The sequence below is a fragment of the Elephas maximus genome, chromosome 1 (genome assembly GCF_024166365.1).
Source record: "Elephas maximus indicus isolate mEleMax1 chromosome 1, mEleMax1 primary haplotype, whole genome shotgun sequence".
Taxonomy (NCBI): domain Eukaryota; kingdom Metazoa; phylum Chordata; class Mammalia; order Proboscidea; family Elephantidae; genus Elephas; species Elephas maximus.
The window spans coordinates 96,559,159-96,585,271 of record NC_064819.1 but is presented as its reverse complement, the minus strand read 5'-3'; the positions used below and the strand labels follow the sequence as shown (position 1 = coordinate 96,585,271).

Below are 26,113 nucleotides of genomic sequence, written 5' to 3'. Positions count from 1 at the left end.
GGGAGTTGATGAGGGACGTGCCAGGAATACTGAGGGGATGAGGGGAAGAGGGAGGTTTTGGAAGGAAGACTATGAACTATGGTCCTATTCCCATTTGCTGTCACTCCCCATGCTTCCATTAGGGATTTCCTGGTTAAAAGCCTTCATGTAAGGAAATGGGGTGCCCTGTGGGAGGCTCCACACAGCCCTACGGCTGTAAAGACATAGGTTAAGTATAAGCAGTTATGAGCATGTGCTTGGCACCGGTCTAAGCACCTTACACAAATTACTTCTTCTAATCCTCCCAACAACCCTGTGAGGTTTACTGGAAACAAACTAGAAAAGTTCATTGGATGTGACTGCACATCCTAAAACAGGAGTGACGGCAACAGGATGTGTGACTCAGGGGTCTTCCCCTACCCATTTATCCTGACGAAAAGCCCACTGTCCAGCCACACGGCTTCCTTCGAGAGGACTTAACAGCCCACTGGAGCCCAAAGGCAGTTGGCCCTTCTGCCTCCACCTTGTGTGTATGGATGCACAGTACTCCTCCAGGCTGGGGCTCCTTGAGAGACAGTGTCTATCCTTGTGCAGGGCCAACACCCACTTGATGCTCAATGCCGGGCGGCTGCACCTCAAAGTTGGGACAGAGCCTCGGATCATGCCTGGGGTCTACTCCATGAACCAAACAAAGCACTTTCCTGGGTGCAGAAGGGATCACACATCGGTGCCCAAGCACAGAGACGGAGAATGATCCCGTCACCCCACTCTTACCAGTGGCTTGTCTTTCACCATTAAGTAATTCATCCATTAAATTGACACTTTACTGAGTGCCTACCACGCGCCAGGGATCGCGCTAGTGGCCAGGGATCGCGCTAGTGGCCAGGGAAATCAGCAAAAAACAGCGCGTGGTGGGGGGGGGTTCCAGACGCGGCAGAGGGAGGGGCAAGAGTAGGGCGGGGGGAGGCGTGGAAATCCTTTCCGACCTCCCCAACATGGCGGGTCCCGGAAACCGCCTTGGACCTTCTCATCATGGCCAGCTTCGACCTTCCCAACATGGCGGCCACCTGACCTTCCCATCATGGCGCGGGGCCCCGCCCGCTCCGCCGCGGCCGTCGGCTGGAGCAGTTCCGGGTGCGGTGAGCGCCAGGGGCGAGCGCGGGGCGGCATTCTAGTCATGGCCGGCCTGTCGGACGTGGAGCTGCGGCGGGAGCTGCAGGCCCTGGGCTTCCAGCCAGGACCCATCACCGACACCACCCGCGACGTATACCGCAACAAGCTGCGCCGCCTGCGGGGCGAGGCCCGGCAGCGCGGCGAGGAGCGGCTGAGGGGAGAGGCCCGGCCGCGGGGCGAGGAGTGCCTGCGGGAGGAGGCCTGGCTGCGCGAGGAGGCGCCGCTGCGTGCCCGGCCCTCTGCGTCTGCTCCGCGGACGGAGCCCTGGCTCTCCTCGCCCGCCTCGGGCTCGGCCTACACGACCTCTGGGGCCTACGGCGATCTCGGGGCCTCCACGTTTCCCTGGTCCGGAAGCCGCGGCCTCGCCTACTCCGCCCGCCCCGCGCCGCTAAGGCGCCGCGCCTCGGCCCGGGGCAGTTCCGAGGAGGACGAGGATGCCAGGCTGCCCAACAGGGCTGCCCCGGGCCCAGGCCTCGGGGTCCGCCGCTGGTGGCCCGCGCCCCCGGTCCCGGCGCGGCTGCCCGCCGCCCCCTTCGGACCCGACCCGCGCCCGGGCCTGCGGGCGACGCGAGCGGTTCCTGCGGGCTCGGCGCGGGCCCGGCCCGAGATGGGGCGACGACTGGAGCGCTGCCTGTCCAGGCTTCTGCTTTGGGCCAGCCTGGGGCTGCTGCTCGTCTTCCTGGGCATCCTCTGGGTGAAGATGGGCAAGCCCTCGGCACCGCAGGAGGCGGAGGACAACAGTACGTCCCGGGCCGGCACACGGGAGGGCCCTGGGGACACGTGTTTGTCTGAACGACCACCGTTCCTCCCGGCGCCAGGCCGCCTACTCTCCGGCCCTGCCAGCTGCCACCGGCCATCCTGGCACCTCCTCACCTCCTGACCCTCACTTTTCTTACTCCAGCTGTGGGAGGAGAGGGCCGAGGTTCCCGCATCTGCAGTAATTTCTGCCTGCACTTCCCCCTACTCTAGATTTCTGCCCTAACCTCCCTTCTAATCAATCTTCCTTTCAACTACGTAGTGGGAGCATTCTTCATTAGTAGGCACTTTACCCTAACGGCTAGTTTTCCATCTTGGAGAGAAAGCCACACCCCCCTAACAGTTCCATCTCCATCCTTTTTTAAGTCTCTTTCCTTTTGGTCTCTTGCTCACTCACACATTAGTGCCTACTTGAAGGGACCCCAAATTTCACCCCTCACAGATGGGATCTGGTTCCCAGTTTTGTAGCACAAAAAAGGCCACTCACTCAACTTCTTTAAACCACCAGGCCTCATTTGTCAATAGCCCTTCGTAGGAGACAGGTGTGGAATAATCTTTTAAAGAGTTTAAACTGATATAAATTGGAAGTATTATTGTCTGCAGCACTCTTACAGCATGTGTTAAAAGCGTCCTGTGATTCAAGGATATCCCCCAGCCATGCTTCTGTCCCCACTCAGTGCCATGATTAGACATGCAAATGAGAAGTGTGCCTCTTGTTTGGCTGAGGATTTGTGTGTTTCCTCTCTAAAAGAGAAATTTGCCTCTGGGTTAATTCCGGCCTCTAGCAGAAAATAACATTGAGAGCGTTTCCTTGTAAATTTAGGTATAAAGTGATACTGTAGTTCACCAACTTTTAATATTCTCTGCAGAGCATGTGAGCAATTCAGTGATTAACACTGACTGTTCCCAGTCTCCAGCCAAGGCCACATCCTTCCAGCCTAACAGCTGAAATACAGCAAAAAGTTAAATTGTTTTAGCTGTTGTGGCAGATGGATGTTGGGGTGTATGAACAAGTCTGGGGGGAACAGGTTCACAGACTTGTGCAGACACCTAAGTAATTCTTTACTCAAAGCAGTTTATCAACCACATGACTAGTTTATCAACCTGCTGGAGAAGTTCAGGGGAACTCAGGACGTTTGCTGTCAATAGTATTGTACTAGCAATGTAACTACACTGATGATAGCAAACAATATCACAGTTGTACTCACTGTTGAGAGTCTTTAAGCCAACAGCTCTTGGATATTTACTGGGATTCTTCTGCAGTTCCCTTCCCGTGATGGTGTTAATCCCTGTTTAACATGTAATTTTTTGCAGCCTAGAGAACTGTCATGTATATTGTCTGGCTTGAGCCTCGCTCCTTGAGTTAAGCAAGGAAAGCTTTATTGGCCCCTTTTACGGATGAAGAAACAAGTTCAGAGTGGTTGAGTGAGTCGCCCAAGGTCCCATAACTAGTAATTTTCAATTGGGATTAGGACCCAGATATTCAAATTCCTAATCCAGAACTGAAAAACCCTTAAATTTTGCTGCCTGCATTTTTAAAGTGTACCCTTTAGATGCCATCTTTCCAGTCCCTACCCTTGTGTCATTAATGTTTGACTTCCCCTAAGTTTTGAGAGGGGTCTATTTTTTATTCCTTGACTCAACCCACATTTTTAATTTCCTGTGTTTCTTTTCTTGGTCTCAGTGAAGTTATTGCCAGTGGACTGTGAGAGCAAAACAGATGAGGTGAGTTTGACTTTCTCTACCTTTTTTTATTTCTCCCAAGGATGTTAATCTCCAACAGGAGGTAAACTTCCCCAGAAAAGATCATAATAGGCTCATTCTCAGGAAGTGCTTCCTGTAATGTACCCAAATCACATCGTGTTCTGTGATGTTTGTGTCAGACTCAATCGTGGCAGTGAAGGAGTACTTGAAATACAGAGGATTGAGCTCCCAAGATCCAACCCTGGGCTTGTTAGAAGAGCTGCCCCATCAGTCGCAGCAGCAGAGACTGATCTTCTGCCTAAGTCGATCCAGAGGGATATGATAGGTGGTTGTTGAAGGACCTCTCAAACTGGCTTCAGGAGGAAGGGCTGACAGTTTTTAAGCATCACTACCAGGTTCTCAATTCCACATTCTCCTCTCTGGAGCCAGGTAGTACATCTTTGGCTCTGAAAATGCTGTTCTGATTTGAAACATCACAGGGGGGTTGTTTTAAACACACCTTAAGTGGAATTAGTCCTCTTTGCCTATGTTTAGGTTTGTTTAACGAAGTGCTAATGTTCCCTACAAATAATATTTGGGGAAGGCCAGCAGCCCCATCCATTTATGAGTCATGAAAGATGAATTAGCAGGGAGATGGGATGCTGGGTACACAGTGATCGTCTGGGAAAGATACGAGGCAATAAATTTTCAGGTCATAAATTCTACCAGGAGGCGTTTTGTGCTGCCAGAGGGCATGACTTAGTAGTCTAATTATTAAGTGCACAATGCCAGGCCTCCCCAAGCCCTCAGTTCACATCCATGGCAGCCTGGAGGCTGGGAAAGAACCAGCCTGAGGTCACTGTGGGCCCCTTGCGATGGCTCGCATCCCCAAATTAATGCAGGGGCATCTTGGTGCAGCCAGCTGGCTTTATTTCTCCTTGGCTTCTGGTGTGTCATATTTGGGGGTGTTTTATATCTCGTTCATTGGTTGCATTCATCCTCCAGATATCTTTGCTTCCCAATTGTTTTGTAGAAACAGATTCATGATAAATTTAATCTGCCCTTCGTCATAAAAACCTCAGTTGGTGATTAGAGGAAGTGGCAGCTGAAGACGAAACTAGAATTTTGACAGCTGAAAAGAAAAACAAAGGGAAAAAATCATTTTTATCCAAGACTTCTCTGGCGGTGTTAATTTTGCTTGTCTTTTAATTAGAAAAGGAGCCCTGGTTCTTTTTTCTGGTCTTTCGTGTCTCTCAGTGTATCCGACTCCTACCAAATGACAGATATTCTCCCTGGCCTTCCTCTGAGCTGGACATCCGGAGTCACAGCCCTAAGGACAGAGCCCAGGCAGGCACAGTCCAGGGACTTGCCAAAGATGTGCTTGAGGATCCAGGCTTAACCGATGGGCTTTAGGTGCCCGATAGTCGAGGAACTTCATGGACGAGTGAACCCTCAAACCCATGTCAGAGCATCGAAAGGCAGGATCTGGGCCATATTACTATAGCCTTTGTTGAGCTGTGATTGATTCCATAGGGTGACCCCAGCCATTGTGGAGGTGAACATGGGTGGGCAGGTCTAGAGGCGTTCCTTTACTTTAGTGAGGTCCTTCCTGAAAGTCTCATCTTTCTCTGGCTCCAGGCACACCCAGAACCCAGATGGTCATGGAGTTTCCATATGTGTGTTCTTTTTTGGGTCAGTGCTAAAGACTCTGTGATACTTGGTGTTTTTGTTTCTGCCTTTGTGCTGCCAAAGAATGGGGACAGGCTGGGGGTGGGTGCGTTGTCTCCATCAGGCTGGCTCAGTTGTATGGGACCTTCTGCCCTCCTGTTGCCTGTAGCTGGTGTCAGCCCTGCTTTGCCTAAATGTTGACAGGTTTACAGCAGTATTAGTTGTTACTCCTTTTTTCTGGTTGTGACAGTAGTAGATATTTATTGTAGAAAATTTGAAAAATGTGACAAAGGAAAGAAAAATCACAACATGTTGAGGGCATTTCCTTCCCATCTTATTTCTCTGCTTATGGATGTTTATAGAACTGGGATCTCAATGCATTTTCAGTTACACCTAACATTTGGTATCAACATTTCCCATATCATTAACACTTCTCTAAAAAGTAGCTTGGGTATCTAACTATACTATTAGACATGGGAGTTGTTTCTGAATGTTTATTTTATAGTTATGCATGTAAATCTTGATGACGTTACAGTGTACCCTATAAAGGCCCTTGGGTCTTTTGGCAACACGAGGGGACAAAGCTTGGCCTCAGACTATTAGGAGCCAAGTCCCTCCCTTTAGAGATGAGGGTGACAAGTGAGACCCAGAAGGAAAGGGTCTTTGCATCCTTACCTGTCTGCGGACCCAGCCTAGCACACCCAGGCCCTCAACTTCCAGTCCAGGCTTTCTCCCAGTGACTCCAGTGGAGTCCCAGCTGTGTGTGGGGTGGGCTTGCAGTCTCTGGTTGGACTGTTGACTCTGGCTGCACTACTAATGGGTGGCTTACCTAAGGCCTCTAAGCCTCAGGGTGCTCATCTGAGAGATTGGGGTGCAGTAAGGATTGCGGTGAGGGTTCCATGCAAACTCATTTGTAAACCACTCAGTACAGCACCTGCAGCACTGTCCACTTTCAACAAAGAGCAAACTTTCTTTTTCTAATTTTACTTATTTTGTTGTTGTAGAGAATATACATAGCAAAACATACACACCAATTCAGTAGTTCCCACGTATACCACTAAGTGACACTGATTACATTCTTCAAGTTGTGCAGCCATTCTCACTCTCTTTTTCTGAGTTGTTCCTCCCCCATTAACGTAAACTCACAGTGCCCTAAGGTTCCTGTCTAATCTTTTGAGTTGCTGTTGTCAGTTTGATCCCATGTAGGTAGTTCTTAAAAGAGCGTAATGCTCTAAGGCAGACATTTTTTAGTACTTAAAACTTGTTTGGTTCTAAGAAGAGTTCAGGGGATATTTTTGGTTTAAAGTATTATCTCAAGGCAGTAGTTTCAGGGGTTCATTCAACCTTCATGGCTCCAGGAAATCTGGAATCCATGAGAATTTGAAATTCTGTTCTGCATTTTTCCCCCTTTTGACCAGTATTCTTCTGTAGATTCTTCATGACACTCTGCCCTGTACCCTCCAAGTTTGGCAAGCTCCAACAGCGTTTGCTTCCCGTCCCAGGAAGCTGGGTCCCCACACAACCACATGGCATCTGCTCCTCGACCCCACTTGATGGCCTTTTATTCTAAGAGGTGCTGTGGGGCAGAGGCCAGGGAGCCTTCCAGCTGGCAGACCCTTAGTTTTGTGTCTGCTTTCAGGTCTGCCTGAGCCCAGCACTTTGAAAACTTTGTTTCTATTTTTTAAAAGTATGAGGTGTTCTTGCTTCCTAGTACTTGACAATGTGGCTGGAGATACAAAACTGACTCACAAAACAGACAGACACCCCACCACGCCCTTGCTCACTGGTTGTCCTGTGCCTTTTCAGTTCTGTCAGGCCAAGCAGAAGGCGGCCTTGTTGGATCTGCTGCATGAGCTGTACAACTTCCTGGCCATCCAAGCTGGTGAGTAGATTGCCTGAGGCCCAGGACTCTGAGTGGGCTAAGAGCTGCTGCCCTACGTCAGTGAGGCTGAGGCTGGCTGGCAGGTGGCTGAGACTCTCCGTGGTTGTCTCCCCAAAGACATGCCCAGAAACCGAATCTCACCTTCCCTGCTTTCCCCTTCAGATACATCTTTTTTTTAAAGCCTTGCATTTGGCTAAACACATCTGGCTTTTGCGTCCTCATTAAGAGCCCTGGGGGATTGGCATGTGCACAGGCCTTTCAGCAGATGCGCCCACTTCTTTGGGATGCCTACCAGCTAATGCTTTGGGGCTCCCATGCAGGCATTAGAAAAGGCCATGCCTTCTCAAGTCTGTGTCCTCAGACCTGGAGTGCCTCCTTGAACCAGACAATTGGCCAAGTCAGGTGGAAAGCCCTGGGGAGGTGGCAGGCAGCCTGCATGGTGGGGAGGGCACACTCAGGCCTATCTAGCCTGCCAGGGCCCTGGTATCACGTAGGGACTGGGTTATTGGCCTGAGCACAGGGCAGAGGGGACACTGCCCAGGCCAGTGTCCACATGGGAGGGTTGTATTGGTGTTAACCCACAGGGCCATATTGCCCTGGGCTTCCCTGGCTTCTAGTCCTAATCTCATTCATCTGGTTGTGGGATCGCAGACAAGTCCCTGATCCTCTCAAGGCCTTGTATTCCCCGTCTGGCAAGTAGAACCAGTGATCTTAGGTTCTTTTGTCTTTATAAAATCAAATCAAATGCTGTGCTCTAGAGGAGCACATTCTCAGACCCTTTCCATAAAATACACCCTGAGAATGCGCCCATCCTGAAGGGTCCCCTACGATTTCATTTTGTCACCGCATTGTTGTGTCTCTTCCACACCTGCATCTAGGAGGCTCTCAGAAGCACTTGCCGGTGGCACAGGTGAATATGCAGGGCCTGGGCCCCATGTTGGATATACTTGGCATGAGAACCAGACAGTTGTTAAGTATTATTGGATGTTTCCTGCGGGGCTGTAGGTCCGGCCTTGGGTTTCCAGGGCCAGCCTCTGTTTAAGGTTGTTATTGGTAAGGCAAGGTCAGGTAAACCTTGAGTCCCCAGCATTGGTTTTTGTGGGGACTTCTTCTGCCACTGCCTTCCTCCTGACTTTTGGGAGACTGTAGATGGTCAGGGAGCATCCATGAGTGCTGCGGAGGAGAGGCATCACAGCATCACAGTCATTGTGGGTATTTCTCTGTCTGCTTGAGATTTAAGTTCTGGCCTGAGAGGGTGTTCCAAACCTTTCTTACTGAGAGTGTGGTCCAAGGACCAGCAGCATCAGCATCACTTGGGAGCTTACTGGAAATGCAGACTCTTGGGTCTCACCCCAAGCCTATGGAATGGGAAGCTACATTTTAATAAGATCCCCAGGGAATTCTTGGGCACCCTAAAGTTTGAGAAGCTCTGCTCTAAACTGTGGGTCCCAGTAGACATTTCTCCTCATCCCACCTGGCTTATGCCATCAAGGACCCTGGGACCTGCTGCCCTCTGACCAGCCTGGCAGGGGCAGCCTGAGGTATCGGGCCTCACTGAGACAGGCCCAGGGTGGGCATGAGCCCTCCTCTAAGCCACACTCCTCCCTAGGCCAGGAATCAGCTGTGGGCAGGGCACTGTGCCTACCTGTGGAGGATACGAGATGGCTCAGCAAATGTCCTTCCCACAGGCTGCTTGTGGTCTAGCAGAAGAGGCAGGCTCCCACCTCCCTGATCATAGGTGGGTCATGCAGATGCGATTGGATGAGAACTGAGAGGCCAGAAGTGTCAGGACTGACCAGAAAGGCACCATGCCTTTCATTATTTTCTTTCTTTTTTTTCATAGTAACTAGCATAAAAAACCAAACCCGTTGAGTCGATTCTGACTCATAGCAACCCTGTATCTAAATTCCCTGTATTTAAATTGAAACAGTAATGTATGCACATAGTGAAACATTGGAAGCATACAAGAGTATTACAGAAAGTCAGCAGCCACTGCAGCTCAAACCCTGGGCCCTTTTTCGAAAAGAACCCTTGTCTGTCATTTCAGAAATGCTCTGTGTCTTGCAGACATTTTTTTTAATACATAGAGCAATTTTATTTAGCAAAATATTCCACAGTTTATTTATCTGTAAGTAAGATAGCACATTTAATGAATGACTTGCAGTATCTAAAGAGTGTCAATCAGAAGTGTCCAAGTAAAAGTCTCTACATGTAGTGAACAAGGTAAACCCTATCATATAGGACATTTATATCAGGTTTTTCAACGTAATAAACAACTTTCAGAGAAAATAAATTTATTAAATTTCACATGAGCTAAATCGTGGGATATATAGCTAATAATAATAACAATAACAATATTCATATATTTAGCCCTGACTGTGTTCTAAGCAAGGAGCCCTAGTGGTGCAGTGGTTAAAAGCACTCAGCTGCAGAAGAAAGATGTGGCAGCCTGCTTCTGTAAAGATTTACAGCGGTGGAAACCCTATGGGGCAGTTCTGCTTTGTCCTACAGGGTGGCTGTGAGTCTGAACTGACTCGACGGCAGTGCGTATGTTCTAAGCATATTAATGCAAATAAAGTTCTAAGAACATAAAAACCTATTGCTGTCAAGTCAGTTCTGACTCATAGCAACCCTATAAGACACAGTAGAACTGCCCCGTAGGGTTTCCAAGGAGCATCTGGTAGATTTGAATTGCCGACCTTTCCGTTAGCAGCCGAACGCTTAACCACTGTGCCACCAGGGCTCCTCCAAGCACATAATTAGTGCTAAATACATGAAAGAATTGTTCTTATTAGCTTATTATTAGCTATATCTATGTTCTTACAACCCTGTGCTCATCCTGCCTCATTAACATAACAAAGACAACCCATTCCCAAATGGTATTACAACCACAGGCATAGAAATTAGGATTTACAATTTGTATTTTTGGGAAACACGATTCAGTCCATAACACGCCACCTTTTGGTCCCCCAAAATTCATGACCTTGGCACATACAAAATACATTTACCGCGTTACGTCATCCCAAAAGTCTTAAATCCACTCCAAGTCCAAAATCTCTTCTGAATCATGTAAATAAAATATGGGTGAAACTTTAGGCATATTCCCTCTTGGAACAAAATTCCTCTAAATCTGTGAACCTGTGAAATCTAGAATACAAATTATCTGCTTCCAAAGTACAATGGTGGAACAGGCACAGGGTAGACATTTCCATTACAAATGGGAGAAAAGGGAGGGAAAGAAGGGATAATGAGCACCAAGCAAGTCCAAAACCCAGCAGAACAATTTACATTAGCTCTTAAGCCTTGAAAATAACTCTCTGTTCTTTTGGGACCATCTGGGCAATGGCCTGCCCTCCGGACTCTGGGTGTTGGCCACACCCTCTGGATTCTGGGTGGCAGCCCCTGGGCCCTGGGCTTCAGTGCTGCCTTCTAAGCCCACTGGGATTGGCAGCTCTGCTCCCTCAGCTTTGGGTGGCCCCATTCTCCTTGTCCATCTGAGTGGCCTCATCCCCCTGGCACTAGTAAACAGCAGCCCCACACTCCAGAACTGAGTTGGTGAAGATCTGTCTTTTGAAACCTAGGGGGCGGTGACCCCACCTTTTGAAACCTAGCAGGCCATGGTTCCATCCTTTGAAATCAAGTCAGTGCTGCTTTCTGTACACCTTCAGCTGTTCTGCTGATCTCTGAATTGCTCCAGGGATGGACCTTTTCTTTTTCTTGGAAGACAATGAATGTAGCTCCCTTTGGCTTGTTTCCTGCCTGTAGAATTCCAAGAGTCAGACAGTGTTCTTTCCTTTTGTTCTTTCTCTGTCCCCTTCAGTCCAAGCTCGTGGGTTTTCTGCTGTGGTATCTGGTTAGATCTGTCAGTCACAGGCGTAATCTCTTTAACAAAAGATTCTGTAGCCACATCCTTGGTGAACAATCTAGGACATGTGTCCTTAGTTTATACAACAGAATTTTCCAGATCTTTTAAGTTTCGTGTTCATTTTGTACAGTCCATTTTTAAGTCCATCTCTTTCCTCTCGCATTTTACTATAAGCGGCAAGGAGAAACCACGGGACCCTGTTAAGATCTTGCTTAGAAATCCCCTCAACCAGATAGCCAAGTTCCTCACTTACAAGTTCTACCTTCCACCAAACATTTGCACATATTTCAGACAAGTTCTTCGCCACAGCATAAAAACCATCGTCCTTCCTCCATTGTCCAGTCATATATTCATCATTTTCTTCTAAAGCCTCACCAGAAGCAAGTTTAACATCCACGTTTCTAGCTACATTCTGTTGCTGGCGCCATGTGTATTCACTGAGACAACAGACTTTTTCTGTAGCTCTCCTCACTCTCTTCTGAGCCCTCACCAGAATTGCCTCTGATGTTCATAATTCTACCAGCTATGTCTTCAGGACAATGTAGGCTTTTACTGTTAGGCACTTTAAATGTCTTCCAGCCTCTTCCCATTACCCGATTCCCAAACCACTTCCCCATTGTAGGTATCTGTTAGAGAAGAACCCCACTCTTCCAGTACCAAATTCTGTTTTAGTCATCTAGCACTGCTGTAACAGAAATACCACAAAGGGATGGCTTTACCAAACAAATCTATTTTCTCACAGTTTACCCATTGCCGTTGAGTCAATTCCGACTCATAGCAACCCTATAGGACAGAGTAGAACTGCCCATAGGGTTTCCAAGGAGCGGTTGGTAGATTCAAACTGCCAACCTTTTGGTTAGCAGCCGAGCTCGAAATCCGAGTTCAGGGTGCTGGCTCTAGGGTAAGCCTCTGTCATCTCTGGAGGAAGAACCTTGTCTCTTTGAGCTTCTGCTCCTGGGCAGTCTCCATGTAGCTTGGCATCTCTCTGCCCCCATCTCTGCTTCCTAGCTTGCTTGTTTAATCTCTTTTATATCTCAAAGGCAATTGACTCAAGATAACACCCTACACTAATCCTGTTCATTAACTTAACAAAGACAACCCATTCCCAAATGGGATTATAACCACAGGCATAGAGGTTAGGATTTACAACACATATTTTGGGGGACACAATTCAATCCATAGCAGGGACAAATGTGAAGTCTCACACTAAGGCTCCCAAAAATCAAATGTTACAAAGATAGCCTGGATTTTGGCACCTCATGTATTGACTTCTGTAGGATTAAAGAGTCGTAATCAGTGCATGACAACATCAGTTTCTTCCGTTCCTAGCCTTGCTCAGCTGGTGCCCGGGTATGAGCCAGTGCTGAAGAGGTTAGTGCTTATGTTAGCAGCCCCATGCACACCAACAGAGCAGAGTTTGGAATCATCTCTTTTGTATGAATGTGTGTGGTAAAGTAGGTGTAATATATATTTAACCATTTTTTAAGCATACGATTCAGTAACACTGATTGTATTCACAGTGTTACACAGCCATCACCACTATCCAGAACCTTTTCATCACCTCAAGCAGTAACTCCCCATTCTCCCTTCTCCTTAGCCTCTGGAAACCTCTCATCTACCTTCTCTCTCTTTGCAATTGCTGTTATTATTTGCAGTTGCAGATACCTCAATGTAAGCGGGATCATACAATGTTTGTCTTTTTGTGTTTGACTTATTTCACTCAGCATGTTTTTGGGGTTCATCCCTGTCGTAACATGTATCAGAACTTCATTTCTCTTATGGCTAAACAATATTCCATTGTATATATGTACCACATTTTGTTTATTCATTCTTCTGTTGATGGTCATTTAGATTGCTTCCACTCTTTGGCTGTTGTGAACAGTGCTGCAGTGAACACGGGTGTATAGGTTTTTGTTTACGTTCCTGCTTTCTGTTCTTTTGGGTGTATACCTAGAAATGAAACTGCTAGGTTGTGTGGTGGTTTTACGTTTGACTTTTTGAGGAGCCACCTGACTGTTCTCCATAGCAGCTGCACCATTTGACTTCCCCACCGGCAGTGGATGAGGGTTCCAGTTTCTCCACGACGTCACCAACACTTGTTATTTTCCATTTTGTTTTGTCTTTTTATAACAACCATTCAAGTGGGTGAAGTGGTATCACTGTAGTTGGCACAATGCCTTTTAGCTGGAGCAGTCAGAAAGCATATGGGGGAGGTGGCCTCTAAGCCAGGCCCTGATGACCAGGTAGGATTGGTCATGTGTGTGACGGGGGTATGGCAGGGGCCAAAAGAAATCCTAGGGTCAAGGCTGGGAAGCAGCTGGCTTCATCAGGGAAGGAAGGGAAGAGGAAAGTAAGTTTGGAAAGATCAGTTGGACGTCCCAGGGAAGGTCATGGGTGCAGGGCATCCCAGGGCTGATCCTGCAGGTAGTGATGTGATGGGAGCCATGTGGCAGGAAGGTGAATGTGGCAGCACCCTGAGTGGCAGAGTGTCATTTAAGTAGTTATTTTAAAGGTTTGTTGACAGAACATGTAGATTGGAAAGGGGAGAGGAGACCAATTAGGAGGCTTCTTGGTGGTCTGGGCCAGCCTAACGAGGGCAGGGCAGGAGCTGGAGGTCGGGGAAGACCAGCTGGGTCTCAGGAACGCAGAGGGTCAAGGCCAACTTTGAAGTAGGAAGATTTGAGCATGGGCGGAGGGGGAGTCAGTTCATTCTCAAGATTTTTTAGTATTACTTCAGCTACTCCCTCCCCAGCACACACACACACAGACTGACCATCCAAAACCTTTCAGCCTGCACCAGGTCAAGGCCAGTCAGGCCACGTGTTAGCGTTAGGATGCCGTGTGTGCCGTCCATGCTCTCCAAGGGTCTAGTTGACTTCCGGGAAGCAGCACCCGGCTGGTGAACCACAGTGTGTGATCGAGAGCCGAGGGCTGTGGCTGGTCACTAAGGCTGGAGCATTTTGGCTGAAGGAGAGGCCCGCATGGGCTGGGGTCTTCTCAGAGGAGGTGGCCTGTGGGCTGGGCCTGGAAGGCTGGGCAGGACTAAGAGGGAAGCTCCCAGATACAGACACCCCCTTCCTTCCTTCCTTCCTTCCTTCCTTCCTTCATGGGAGCCCTTTTAGACAGCCTCCCCCAGGACCCTCCAAAACGATGGGCCGGGATTCCAGGTCACCTGCCTGTGTCACAGTCACAATCCCTGCATCACCACAGCCACCCTGCCGTTCTTTTTTCCAGGCTGTGTTTATTTATAGTGCCATTCCCGTACCTTCCGAAGCTGGCTGTCTGATTCTTTAGGGATCAATTGCAAACAGACCTGGGTATTGGGCAGGTTTTTAGTCATCGAATGCAAATGGCAGCACTGCTTTGCAGGTCAGGTTTTAATGATCTGGAATTGATCCAAGCTAAGTGGCTTTTGACCTTGCTGCAGAGGGAAGATGCCCCACAGAAGCTAGGGAGCCGCCGGAGCACATGCTCCTTAGTAGAGCCGATGGCTTGGTTCTTGCTGCATTTTGAGTCCATTTCAGAGTAAATTTTTTTTCAGCTCTGTGTGTTTGAATGTGTGTGTGGGTTTTTCCCCTCTCCTAGGTAATTTTGAGTGTGGAAATCCAGAGAAGCTAAAAAGCAAATGCATCCCTGTTCTGGAAGCCCGGGAGTACCTAGCAGTAAGTAGGCTGCAGTGTTTGTCTGCCCCCAGGAGGCCCCCGTGCTTTTACACTGATCTCTCTGGCCCTGTCTTGTTTTTTATTTTTTGTTTTCCCTCCTCTTCCTTTTTGTGTTTGCTTTTTGGCTTTCCTTTTTTTTTTTTTTTTTTTTAATGTAGTTGAGTGGTCAGCTACCTTAAGCTAAGGCGGCCACGGGAGTGACTGAGACGAAGGCGCACTGTGACCCAGAGCCAGGCCTGATGTGTGCAGGCGGTGAGCTCACTGCCGATCCTTAACCAGCGGATTGTGTCCCTGCCGGCTGCCCGTTCCTTGAAGTTGCCCCACTTGTCTCTTGCTCCTGCTTCGCTTCATTTTTCTCACCTTCTTGCAGCTTTAAGAATACACACTTAACCTGGTCCTCTGTCTGCCCTTACGGTGTCTGCACACTGCTCAGGGTCCTTTTGATTTTTTCTCATGGCCTCAGGATGGTAGACTTACAGAAGTTTGGAGCTGGCAGAGACCTTAGGGGTCATCTGGTTCAGTGTTCATTTCACAGATGAGGAAACTGAAGCCGAGAGAGAGGAAGGGACTTGCCCAAGGGCATGCAGCTGATAATGGCTGAGCCCCCTTGCCCCCGCCCCAGTGCTCTTTTTCATTTTGTCCCAAGACGACCTGCCAGCTCTCTGTCTAACGCTTTAATCCTCGAGAAAATTATATTCTTCTGGCCGCCTCCGACCTGCTCTGTTTTCCTGTGCACATCATCTCCCCCAGTTACAGCCTCTTCCTTGGCTTTCGTCAGCCCCCGACTTGTTTCCTGCCAGTTTGCTGTACATTTAGCGGAATGGGGCTTCGGGCCTGCTGAGGACACGGAAGAGGGACACCTTAATCACACCTTAATCCAGCAGCCAAGTAACGTTGTTCCAGCCGCTCCACCCAGATGCAGGACTGATCTTCTCCTGACCCCTCCCACAGAATGTGACCGGCAGCACTGTGACCAAGTTTGAAGCCGCGCTGACCTGGATCCTGAGCAGTAACAAGGACGTGGGCATTTGGTGAGTGCAGACGGGCATCATGAGGTGGCGGACAGTGGCGAGCACGTGCGTGCAGCCTGCTTTTCAGCTGTCTGCTGATTTTCATGCTCCACGGACAGTATCTCAGGTCTGAAGCTAGAGGGCAGGTCTCCCGGCCCAGTCGCTGTGGCTAGATTTGAAGCCACCTGGCCAAGGAAGGAAGCAGCGTTCAAATGCAGCCTGTGGAGTAGTTTGAAGGTGAGACACACAAAATCCAGGTGTTAGGATGTACGCCTGGTGTCTCAGCTAAATCCTGTGTCAAGTAACTCTATCGGGGCCTTATAATTCACCAGCCCTGCATGGCTTGCCGGAGGAGGCATTTTTCTGCACGTCCTCACCTCCAGTGCTAGTTTTCATTTGTAGATGAAATGACTGTCTGTGTTGGTTTTGCTCAGTGTGAAAATTGCAGAAGGAAATACCGGATTTCGTTCTGACCAGGCAGTTCTGCCTCATTTTTGTCACTGGCGAGCACTGTTAGCCGAGATAGCGAGCCCTTCACCTTCCTGAAAGGCCTCATCTGGCTGCTCAGCACAGGGGTGGGGGGCCCCAGCTCGCAGGCAGGACACCCAGTAGCCCTCCTACTGGGAAAGGAGTCATCATGGATCCCCTTCCATTTCCCAAGGTGTGTCAGGACCCCTGTTCAGGCCGCAGCATCTGACATGAAAACACGCCCTGGGGGTTTGTTCTCTTCCTCTCCAATCTACCCAAATTACTAATTCCATCAGTGGTGCAGCCAGTAGAAGCCCTTCGGGCAGCTCAACCTAAAGCTTGATAACTGGATGCATGGCACAGTTAAAATTCATCGGCTTAAAAAAAAGAAAGCTGCTCTGAACGGCTGAGCGATTTTCCTGGGTGTTCGAAAAGGCGCTGGGTGGGGGGATACGGATTTTCCCTTGCGCCGTGCTCACTGAAGCTGCTGACGTGGTCGGAAGAACGATGACACCTGCCTTTTCATATTCATGAAGGCAGTCTGGGTGGAGGCTGAGCCCAGCTCAGATGACCACTGCTAAAGTGGGTTGTTAGAAACTGGGACACTTCAGACACCAGCCATACCAGGGTGCAGCTTCCAGAGGTGGGTAATTGCCGCCCCAGGTCAGCTCGCTGGAAGAAGGTGCCTGCGTTCTCATCCCCGTGTGTCCTGGCACCTCCTCACAGGGGGCCAGGGTGGCGGCACTGCGGCGGGGGGCTGGCCATGGAGAGTCTGGCAGTTTCCACTCCTCGCCAGCTCCACGGGTGCCCCCAGTCTTTTCACTTAAACAGCTTGTATACCTCCTTGTCACGGAGGGAAAGCGCAGCCTCCCTAGTTCTGTCTTTCAGCTCTGCCATGCAATTGCAGAGCCAGTGATTCCGTAAACATTTCCATTTCTCTGTGCCGGGAGGTGGGAATCCAATTTACGGTTTAATCTTCTGCACGCTGAGAGGGGCTGTCAAAGACCCGACAGAGGGGGACGTCACTTTAGCGGCAGGGGTTCAAAGCTGCTGCCGTCTTTAAAGCTTTATTCTTTCTAAGTAGCCAACGTGGGAAATTTCTGGAAAGAGTGCAGCCGAGATACTAAGCCTATTTTATAAGCACAGAGGCCTCGAAGCCCCTCCTTCCTTCGCCGCCTCCTGTTTAAAGCAGGGCTTATGCTGCAGCTTCTCAGAGATTTTGAACACGTTTAGAACCCTGTGTTCTGGTTTCAGGTTGAAAGGGGAAGACCCGTCGGAATTGGTGACAACCGTGGACAAAGTGGTCTGCCTGGAGTCTGCCCGCCCCCGCATGGGTGTTGGCTGTCGCCTGAGCCGCGCCTTGCTCACTGCTGTCACCCACGTGCTTATCTTCTTCTGGGGTAAATCTCCGCCTCCCTCTGCAGCCCTCCTCTGCTGCACACGGCACCCCCCCTCTGCCAGGAGCCCTGCTCAGCGACACCCGGAGGCATGAGTGATGAGTTATAGAAATCCCAGGCCCAGAGAGTTGATTTCTTTCTAGTGAACCTGAGGTCTGTCTAATAAAACAGAGGAGATGAACAAGTCAGCCTCTGCCCTGGATTGTCTTTATCTTTGGCGATTGGTGGCAGGCTTGAGGATAACTAGAAAATGTCCTTGATTCAGGGCAGGGGACCTTCAGCTTCCCCAAGAGGGGGCTGGACTGGGGCTGGGCCAGGCATCATCCCTTCCAGCAGCTCACTCTGCTGGGATCTGGCGGTATGTAAGGCCCAGGCCCAGGACGAGGCACAGTGCGGGGGCTTGGCCTAATTTTACTCCCCATACAACATAAACATCTCCTGGGGAGCTACAGCTAGCCTGATGAAAGCAGGAAGGACCCAGAGTGCCGAGCTGAAAAGGAGAGCACCGTCTTGTCTCCTGACATCAGGCCAGCCTTTGAGCAGAGACCTCAGGGTGTCTCTGAAGGCGAAAGGCCAAGTTGCAGAAACCACCAGCTCTCCAGAGAGGGCAGGAATTAGAAATCACAGGCCACCTCGACGTGTATACGGCCCCTCACCCTCCCATCGAGCACAGAGATCATTATCAGCAGCAGCATCTCCAAATACAGAGGGCCTCACATCTGTATATGTATGAAACACCGAGTTCTGGCGCATGAGGGAGATGAAAGCCCCAGAATGCGGCAGGGCGGAGCCAAGATCCGGATGGCTAGAGACGCCTCTGTGGTGACAGCCGGTGGAGGAAAATGATCGCTTAATACCGCGTCCTCCCTGTGTGTGTCTGCATCTTTTTTCCTGCACGCCAACCCTGTGCCTCACACATACTCAGAACACACTTGGTGGCGGGGGGGTGGTCACTCACAGCCTCCCGCACACTGACATGCCCAGAGTGAAGGCCCCTGAGTGTCTGAACGACCGAAGGAGAGATGATAGATTGATGGTGTTCTGTTCCCACTCAGGCTTGGCTTTCTTATGGGGACTCCTCATTCTCCTGAAATATCGGTGGCGGAAGTTGGAAGAGGAGGAACAGGCCATGTATGAGATGGTGAAGAAGATTATCGGTGCGTGCCCCCTGGTGAAAGGGCTGCTGACGCCTGGCAGCGTGGGTCCTTGTCTAAACAGCGTCCTCCTTCCTGCAGATGTGGTCCAGGACCATTATGTGGACTGGGAGCAGGACATGGAGCGCTACCCCTACGTGGGCATCCTGCATGTGCGAGATACCCTGATTCCTCCTCAGAGCCGGTGAGTCCTCCCATCACTGGGGCTGCTGGGGACGGGCGAGGGGAGACTGACCCTGCTGAGCTCCACGGAAGGACTCCCAAAGCCTTGCATCGGGCATCAGCCCCCAGAGTCACAAGTGGGGGCACTGTTCACAGCCTGCTGCTCCTTCAGAGCACACTTGGCTCTTCATGGCAGAGTGAGCCAGACAAGATGGATGAAATCATAGTTCCAGTCGGCAGAGTGGTCAGTCTGTTAGTTTGTATCCGCTGGGATGCTTTGGGCTACAAGTAACAGAGCCTCCTTGCCCCAGCTGGCTCAAGCAGAAAAGGATCTCGTGGAGTCACACAAGCAGAAGTCCAGAATAGTTAGGCCCCAGGCACAGATCAGTCAGGTCTCTGGCTTTATCCTCTGTGATTCTCGTGGTCCTGTCCCCCCTCCCCAGATGCTGGAAGGCTAGAGTCCCTGGTAGTCACAAAGTAGTAGCCAACAGCAGCTACAGCAGTGTCTGTCTTGCCATAGCCAGCAGGGGAGAAGTGGACTTCTGTTCTTTCTTCTGAGCTAGAGAAAACATTCCCAGAAGCCTCTGGTGACACTCTCTTTGAGGCTGCGTTGACCATAATTGGATACTTGTCTATTTGTGAATCAATCAATGGCAGTAGAGAGGGGATTATCCTTCAGACTTTTTTAACCCTAATCCATAATCAGAAACTCATCTTTCTGGTGCAGCACGCACGTGTGCGCACGCACACACCCCCCACACATCCACACACACACACACAACCACACACACACATAAATAGAAAGCAGAGTTTCACAGTGGTGAATGGGTCCGGTTCCAGGGCACATGGCTGTGTAGGGGTGGGTGGCAGGCCGTGGCCATGCACAGCTCCAGGGACACCTTGCACATGGGTTAGGAATGGTGGAGTTGGCACTGGGGTGGACTCCTAACCAAACTGGGGTTGGAGGCGGGGTGGGGAACAAAGTCCCAGTCGGCAGCAGGCAGGGCCCACAGTATTGTCGGCTCAGACTGGTTCCTTCACAGTAGACTTTGCTGGGGGCCATGGTAGATGACGCTGAGCGCTCACTGTGAGCTGAGCACTGCTCTGAGCTCTCCACAGGTCCAAACTCACTGGATCCTCACCCTGGCCCTGTGAGGTGAGAACTGGGAGTGGCCCCATTTCACGGATGAGGAGAGTGAGGCCTGGGGAGGTTAAGGAACTTGCTCAGAGTCCCATGCTGGCATCATTTCCCTGCTCCCACCACCAGGCTCTACTGTCACCTTCACCCATTTCTGTGCCACCCAAGAGGATTTGGAAGAGTAAGACGTTTAAGGGCCCATTTTAAGTATGAAGATACCCAGTAGCTTTCTTACCCACCCCAGGCCCAGAGAGGTGGCCGGCAGGAAGCTTAGAGAGTGCAGGCTGACAGTGGTGTGGGGTTGGGCTTGCTCTGAGAAGTGTTTGCTGTTGATCCCCAGCATGAGATGTTCACACAGCCCTCCAGCCCCAGTGTACACAAACTCCTACCCACCTCCTGGCCCTGCCTCTCGGTTGCTGTGTGACCACAGGCAACTCGCTCAGCCTCTCTGAGCTGCAGTCCCCTCATCCATGTAACAGCAGTAATACCACTCCTTTTAGACAGCTGTGAAGGGAGACTGTAATGCTTTCATTCATCCATTCGTTTACTCAGTAAATGTTTGTTGAGTACCTACTATATACCAGACACTGTACTGGGCCATGGGGAGACAGTGGGAAAGGGAACAAGCAAAAATCCCTGCCCTGCTGGAACATTTGTTCTAAGAGAGACAGATGACAAAATGCATAGAGAAAATGTGTAATATTAGGTAGTGACAAGTCCTGAGAGAAGGGGGGACAGGGAGTGTTGGGGAGGTGGCCTCAGTGCCTAGCACTTGAGCACACATCAGAAGGTAGCCATTATTATTTGGGCTTAAATTATATCCGACATATACACTCACTTAAAAAAGAATGTGAAATGGCGTTGCAGCTTATCTGCGGGCCTGAGTCACCTTGCCCTCCCTCCCGGCTCCTGCGTGTTAGCACAGGCAGCGAGGGCCGTATGGCTCCGCAGGCAGGGGTGGCTGTGCAAGGGTCTGGCCCCTCCCTGTCGGTGAACCCCAGGAGGCTCGTGTGCTGTTCCTGGTACCAACCTGCTCAGCCCTCAGCCTCTTGATTCATCTCCCAAGCCACCCAGCCTGGCTATGCCAAGCTCTCGACACAACACTTAAAGATACATCAACTACGTTGCTGGCCCTGCCTGGGTACGCTCGGATCTGCAGATGAAGCCCTGTTTGTGAGAGATTTGAAAGAGATGCAAAGAGCTTGTTTCCTGGGAAAAGCAGGGGAGCTGATGAGAGCAGCTGGCTTGGGGCGGCTTGTTCATTACCTGTTAATGGGCAGCCTGGGAAGAAGGGGCTGGGGTGAGGAGCCTGGTGGCCCCCACACCACACTGGCTGCCTCCTTGGGGACCTCCCTGCAGGTGGTTGTCCTTGGAGCTCAGTCCCCAGGGAGTGTGTGGCCTTGGTCACACCAGCCAAGTGGGGGCTGCTAGATAGGCCATGGGGTTTGGTTGGTGACAGGCCTGAGCCAGGGGAAGAAAGCCCCTCCACCCCGCTCTGCTCCTGGCTCAGGGGCACTGCCGCCATTTTGCCTTCCCTGTTGAACCCTCCTGCTCCCACGTGTACTCAGGTCCACACTCTTCCCACCCATGGGGTTGTGGGGATGTGGTCTGCAAGGCTGAGGAAAGGCTGGGGCCTACATGACACAGAGGCTCATAAAGGGGAGACAGCAAGGCGACCCTCCCTGACTGCTGTGCAGTCATCCTGTCTAGTCTTAAAGGGGGGACATGTCCAAGGGGATGCAAGGCTCTGGGGACCCAGCAGAGCAGGAACTCTGGCTTCTGACCTGAGACCCAGCACTGACCAACAGGGAGGGCCCTACCTGGTGGCTTTGATTCTGCAGAGCAGCTCCCACTTCTTGGCCTCTGCGGTCAAGATGGTTAGCTCATCCCCACCCTGAAGCGCTGTGGAGTTTGGACTCTACAGCCCAGTGGTCACTCTTTAATTAGCCCACTTGAGGCATTAAAATGCAGCCAGCACCATTAGCAGGTGAGGGCTGCTGCAAGTAACAGGTGCGGGCAAGAGCCTGCAAACCCCAGCAAGGCCCCTCACGCTTAGGGACCTGGAGGTGCTCCAGACAACCTAGCCTATTTCTGGTCCCCTTAATTGAAGGCTTTTGAAACAAGAAGGTTGAGGAATCATTTCTCCCTGGCCCAAGAAACTTCTCTCCTCTGCAGGAGCCCTTTTAGTTCCTGACAAGCTTTCCGTCCCCTAAATAAATTCTGTGCTGGATCTTGGAGCTTTATTCTCCCCTTGTACAAAGGGCATCCACAGCCCTGCTTGCCTCTGTCTGCGGTGCCAGCAGGGCTGTTAAGGGTGTGACACCCTGCTGAGCCGGCCTCTGAGCCTGCCTCTATTGTTGCAGGCGGCGCTTGAAGCGAGTCTGGGACCGAGCCGTGGAGTTCCTGGCTTCCAACGAGTCCCGGATCCAGACGGAGTCCCATCGTGTGGCGGGAGAGGATATGCTGGTGTGGAGATGGACTAAGCCCTCTTCCTTCTCTGACTCAGAGCGATAAACCCAGGCAGGGACCTGTTCCCAGTCAGCCTGTCCCCGGGACAGCCCGCTCCAGGGCACAAGAGGGCCACCAGACCTGCCGGTGCTGAATTCACAGTCGCCTTGACTTTTCACCCTCCTCCGGACACGGATTCCAAAGGTCTCTCTGAAAGACCAGCAGAGACTAGCTCATTAGGAAAATGTGGGCTTTCCCTAAGGGCGGAGGGGAGAAGCCAGTGCTAGGCAGGCAGCTTCTCCACATTGGGCCGATCCTCTCTGCCCTGCTTTGCTGGCAGAAAAGGGGAGAAGGGTTGGTTTGTCACAAACAGAAAAGATAAAGGAGCAGCAGCTGTAAAACTGCAGAGGAAGTGTGAGGCTGGGTGAGCCGGAGCTCGCCCACTGCCAGCATGCCCACACAGCCTGTGAGGCAGGCAGTGCCTGTGGGAGGTGGGTCGGGGATAGTGGGTCAGGGCAAGCGAGGGTAGGGGAGCAGCTTGGTTTATGTGCCTTCATGGGGTGTTACCTGGGGGTTCTAGGGTGAGGGGAGAAACCCTGTCCTCTGGCTGGGTCAGGCCCCTTTCGTCCTGAAGGGAGAAGATGCTAGAACTGAGTGTAGGAGAACTGTATAGAAATACTGGACCCTGACACCCAGCGCCCTCAGGTTGGGAGTGAGCTGCTGGTGTGGCCTCCTGGGAGGAACCAGGGGTGGGGACCGGCCTGAAACCAAACAGGGCCCAGGCTGCCACACAGCCACCACCTCCACGCCCCCTTTATGGTGCTTCTCATAAACATCGTCAGCATAATTTTAGGCCAGACCTACCGGCACTGGCATTGCATCAGGTCGAGAATGCTGAATCTCGGACCTCGGACGCCTCATGCCAGGGCTGAGAACCTCGCACTTCCTGTGCACGAAGACCAGCTTATTTTACAGCGGCCACAACTTCCCCAGCACAAGAGATACTACAGGGCCCACCTCCCGCCGCTGGCGGCTCCCAGGGCCCGGACGAGGCGCGAAAGGCTGCAGCGGTGCTCCCTGCTGGTCGCACGGGAGCGGTGCGGGCGCGCAGCCCTTCATTAGGGCCCTCCCACCGGCACATCAACCAGCATCCGCGCAGACGGCCCTCTCCAGAAACAAAGCGGCGGGGGGCCTTATTAAGTGCGAGAGAACCTCTCCAGCAGAGCCTCGTCTCCGTATGTTCTCATCTGCGGCAGGAGCGGGGGAGCAAACCGAAGAGACGCAACAGCTGCCTCCAGAAGACATTAACCTCTCCTTTCTGGTCTTACTGGTATTTTTTGGTTTCCTTAAGAAAGCTCCGGTCTTCCTCATTTTAGCAATACTCTCTCGTTTCCTCTGATGTCTGGATGATCGGCAAGGCTGGACTCAACGTTGGCCCCGTGGCGATGAAATGTTCTCATAATCAGGCTCCAGCCAGAAGAATAAGAAACACCAAAACAGGCTTCAGTATCGGTGTGGAAACTGCTGGATGAATAAACTATTTATTAAAAATGGATGTGTTTCTTGTCCGTGGTTCTTCCCCTTTTCCCCTAAAGCAACGTATAAGGAATGGCAGTGTGTGGAGTCCTTAAGCACTGGCTCCGGAGAGGTCAGCTGGGAGAGCAGGCTGGAGAGGGCTCTGGCGTCCTACCTTTGGGGCTCAGCCTCTTCATTGCAGAGTCTTCCAGCAAACTACTTGACCACTGGAACCTCGGTTTCCACATCTACAACATGGTGTGATGAGCCTACACCGTGGTGCCACTGTGCTAGGATGGGCGGCCAACAGCGCCTCTTCCCTGTGGCCTCATTTCTGCCTCCTGGTGAGGCCCCAGAAGCTCCCCATGGTGCCCAGGACCCAGCCTTCAAAGGGGTGACAGATTGGGTGGGGCTTTTGGGCAGCTACTAGTCCTGTTGTGTCCCTTAAGGTGCAGGAGGGTGATGTTGCCGCCAACTTCTCGTTTCATCTAGCCCTGCAACCACAGAATGTAATACACAGAAAGGACTGAAACCACCAGGTTCCCCAGGGTCCAGTCCCCAGCACATGGAGGTCCCTTGCCTGCAAGGACAGGCACTTTAGAGTGGGCAAGGTTGGATGAGTGCTGCAGGCATCTTACTGACCACCAGCACCACCTCTGCCCTGCAGGTGTGTCAGGAAGCTGCTGGCATGTGGGATTGGCACCAAGGTCCAGCCTGGGCCTTCCTCTTACAGGAGCCCCAAGGTCTCAGCCACTCCAGGGAGAAGGCAGCCTCGGCTGTGCCCTATGGGTTTTCCGGCCTGTACACAAAGGGCCCCACCTGTGGGTGGTGACAGGTGCTGAGCTGAAAACTTGGTGGGTAAACTGACAAAGGACCCAGGAACACAACCCAGAAAAGAATGAACCCAGCTTCCCTTTTTCTGGTTTTTAATGAAAGCTTTTCCCTCCGCCATGTCTGCCAAGGAGGGAGTAAGTGCAAGGCTCTATTTCTGAGATGCTGTTTGGAGAGCGGGCACAAGATCAAAACACTGTAAACTCGGTGACAAAAGGCCCCAGGCGGCGGCCGCTCCTGCCTCGGTACAGAGGCCCCAGGCGCTTCCTCAGCCCCATTGGATTGGCTCACTGCGTGCTGCAGAAGGTTCAGATCTGCATTCTGCAGTTCCCTCAGCTTTGAAGCGCCGAGTCTCACTTTTAAGCAGCTTTTATTTCACAAGGGACCTTGCGGGGTGGTGGGATCTGCCCAGGGATGGGGTCTGAGAGTGTTTTTGGACGGAAACCATTGTTGGGGAGTTTCGGATGCTCTGCCCAAATCCCTTTCAAGTGCTCCCTGGTGCCGCAGATCTGTCTCTCTTCGATGACAAACAGCCCTCTCGGTCTCGGACCTCAGTGGGCGCCCATAAAGCAGCTCTGGTGGGCAAGGGAGGGAGAGGCTCTACCCCACAAGTCTCAGCCACGGACATCCATCCAGGAGCTCCAGGCCACCTTCCGGAGTCTCTGCTCAGGAAAAAGGTAAACACGGCCATTTGTCACTGACTTATCATAAGAACTGTGGTGGCAGCTGTTCCCCCTTAATTAATACACCATTGACTTTGAGCCTCCAAAAAAAAAATCCCTTCATTGAGGCAGGAGCCTGGACTCAAATCCATTATCCTGTCGGCCTCCCGCAAAGGAAAGGGGCAGGGGAGCAGTATGCAGTAAGTCGACCCAACTGTTCCCGAACAGCCAGCGCCTCCGTCCCCATCTCCGGAGAAAGTTCTAAAGACAAGGATTTTAGAGAATCTGGACAGAGGGCCCTGGGAGAAGAGAGATGGAAAGGGAATCAGTGAGGGGCAACTGGACCCCTCAAGGGGCCCATGCTCCTGGGGATGCTGCTACCCCTGGGCAGAGTGGAGGTTCTGAGCTCTGCATCCTCAGGCCTGGTTCTGCCCTTTATTGGCTGGGGACCTTGGCAAATCACAGCATCTCCAGAGCAGCAGGGTTATTAAGAAAGAAGTGAAAAAAATTAGCCAACACATGATAGCATTGTGACATGCTGGACTCTCTCCTAAGTGCTGTAGCTTATTAAGTCCTTGCAGCAACCCTATGAGGTAGATGCCAATGTTATTCCCTTTACACAGGTGAGGAAACTGAGGCACAGGAGGTCAGGTAGGTAGT

General features: G+C 51.3%; 1 protein-coding gene across 1 annotated transcript; it reads left to right on the top strand.

Moving 5' to 3' along the window:
- Positions 1 to 1,041: 1,041 nt before the first annotated feature.
- LEMD2 (LEM domain nuclear envelope protein 2) lies at positions 1,042 to 23,998 on the top strand. Its single transcript, XM_049890353.1, has 9 exons — positions 1,042 to 1,892; positions 3,593 to 3,633; positions 7,066 to 7,141; positions 14,592 to 14,668; positions 15,620 to 15,699; positions 17,401 to 17,546; positions 18,599 to 18,700; positions 18,779 to 18,881; positions 22,361 to 23,998. The coding sequence occupies exons 1-9, from the start codon at positions 1,061 to 1,063 to the stop codon at positions 22,509 to 22,511; spliced, it is 1,608 nt and encodes a 535-aa protein (XP_049746310.1). The 5' UTR covers positions 1,042 to 1,060; the 3' UTR covers positions 22,512 to 23,998.
- Positions 23,999 to 26,113: the final 2,115 nt, after the last annotated feature.

Excerpts from the sequence above, each read along its gene's own strand:
- LEMD2 (XM_049890353.1), top strand. The coding sequence starts at position 1,061 with ATGGCGCGGGGCCCCGCCCGCTCCGCCGCGGCCGTCGGCTGGAGCAGT. Across the intron at positions 14,669-15,619 it reads AAGCCCGGGAGTACCTAGCA|AATGTGACCGGCAGCACTGT; the intron begins GTAAGTAGGCTG and ends CCCCTCCCACAG. Across the intron at positions 17,547-18,598 it reads CGTGCTTATCTTCTTCTGGG|GCTTGGCTTTCTTATGGGGA; the intron begins GTAAATCTCCGC and ends GTTCCCACTCAG.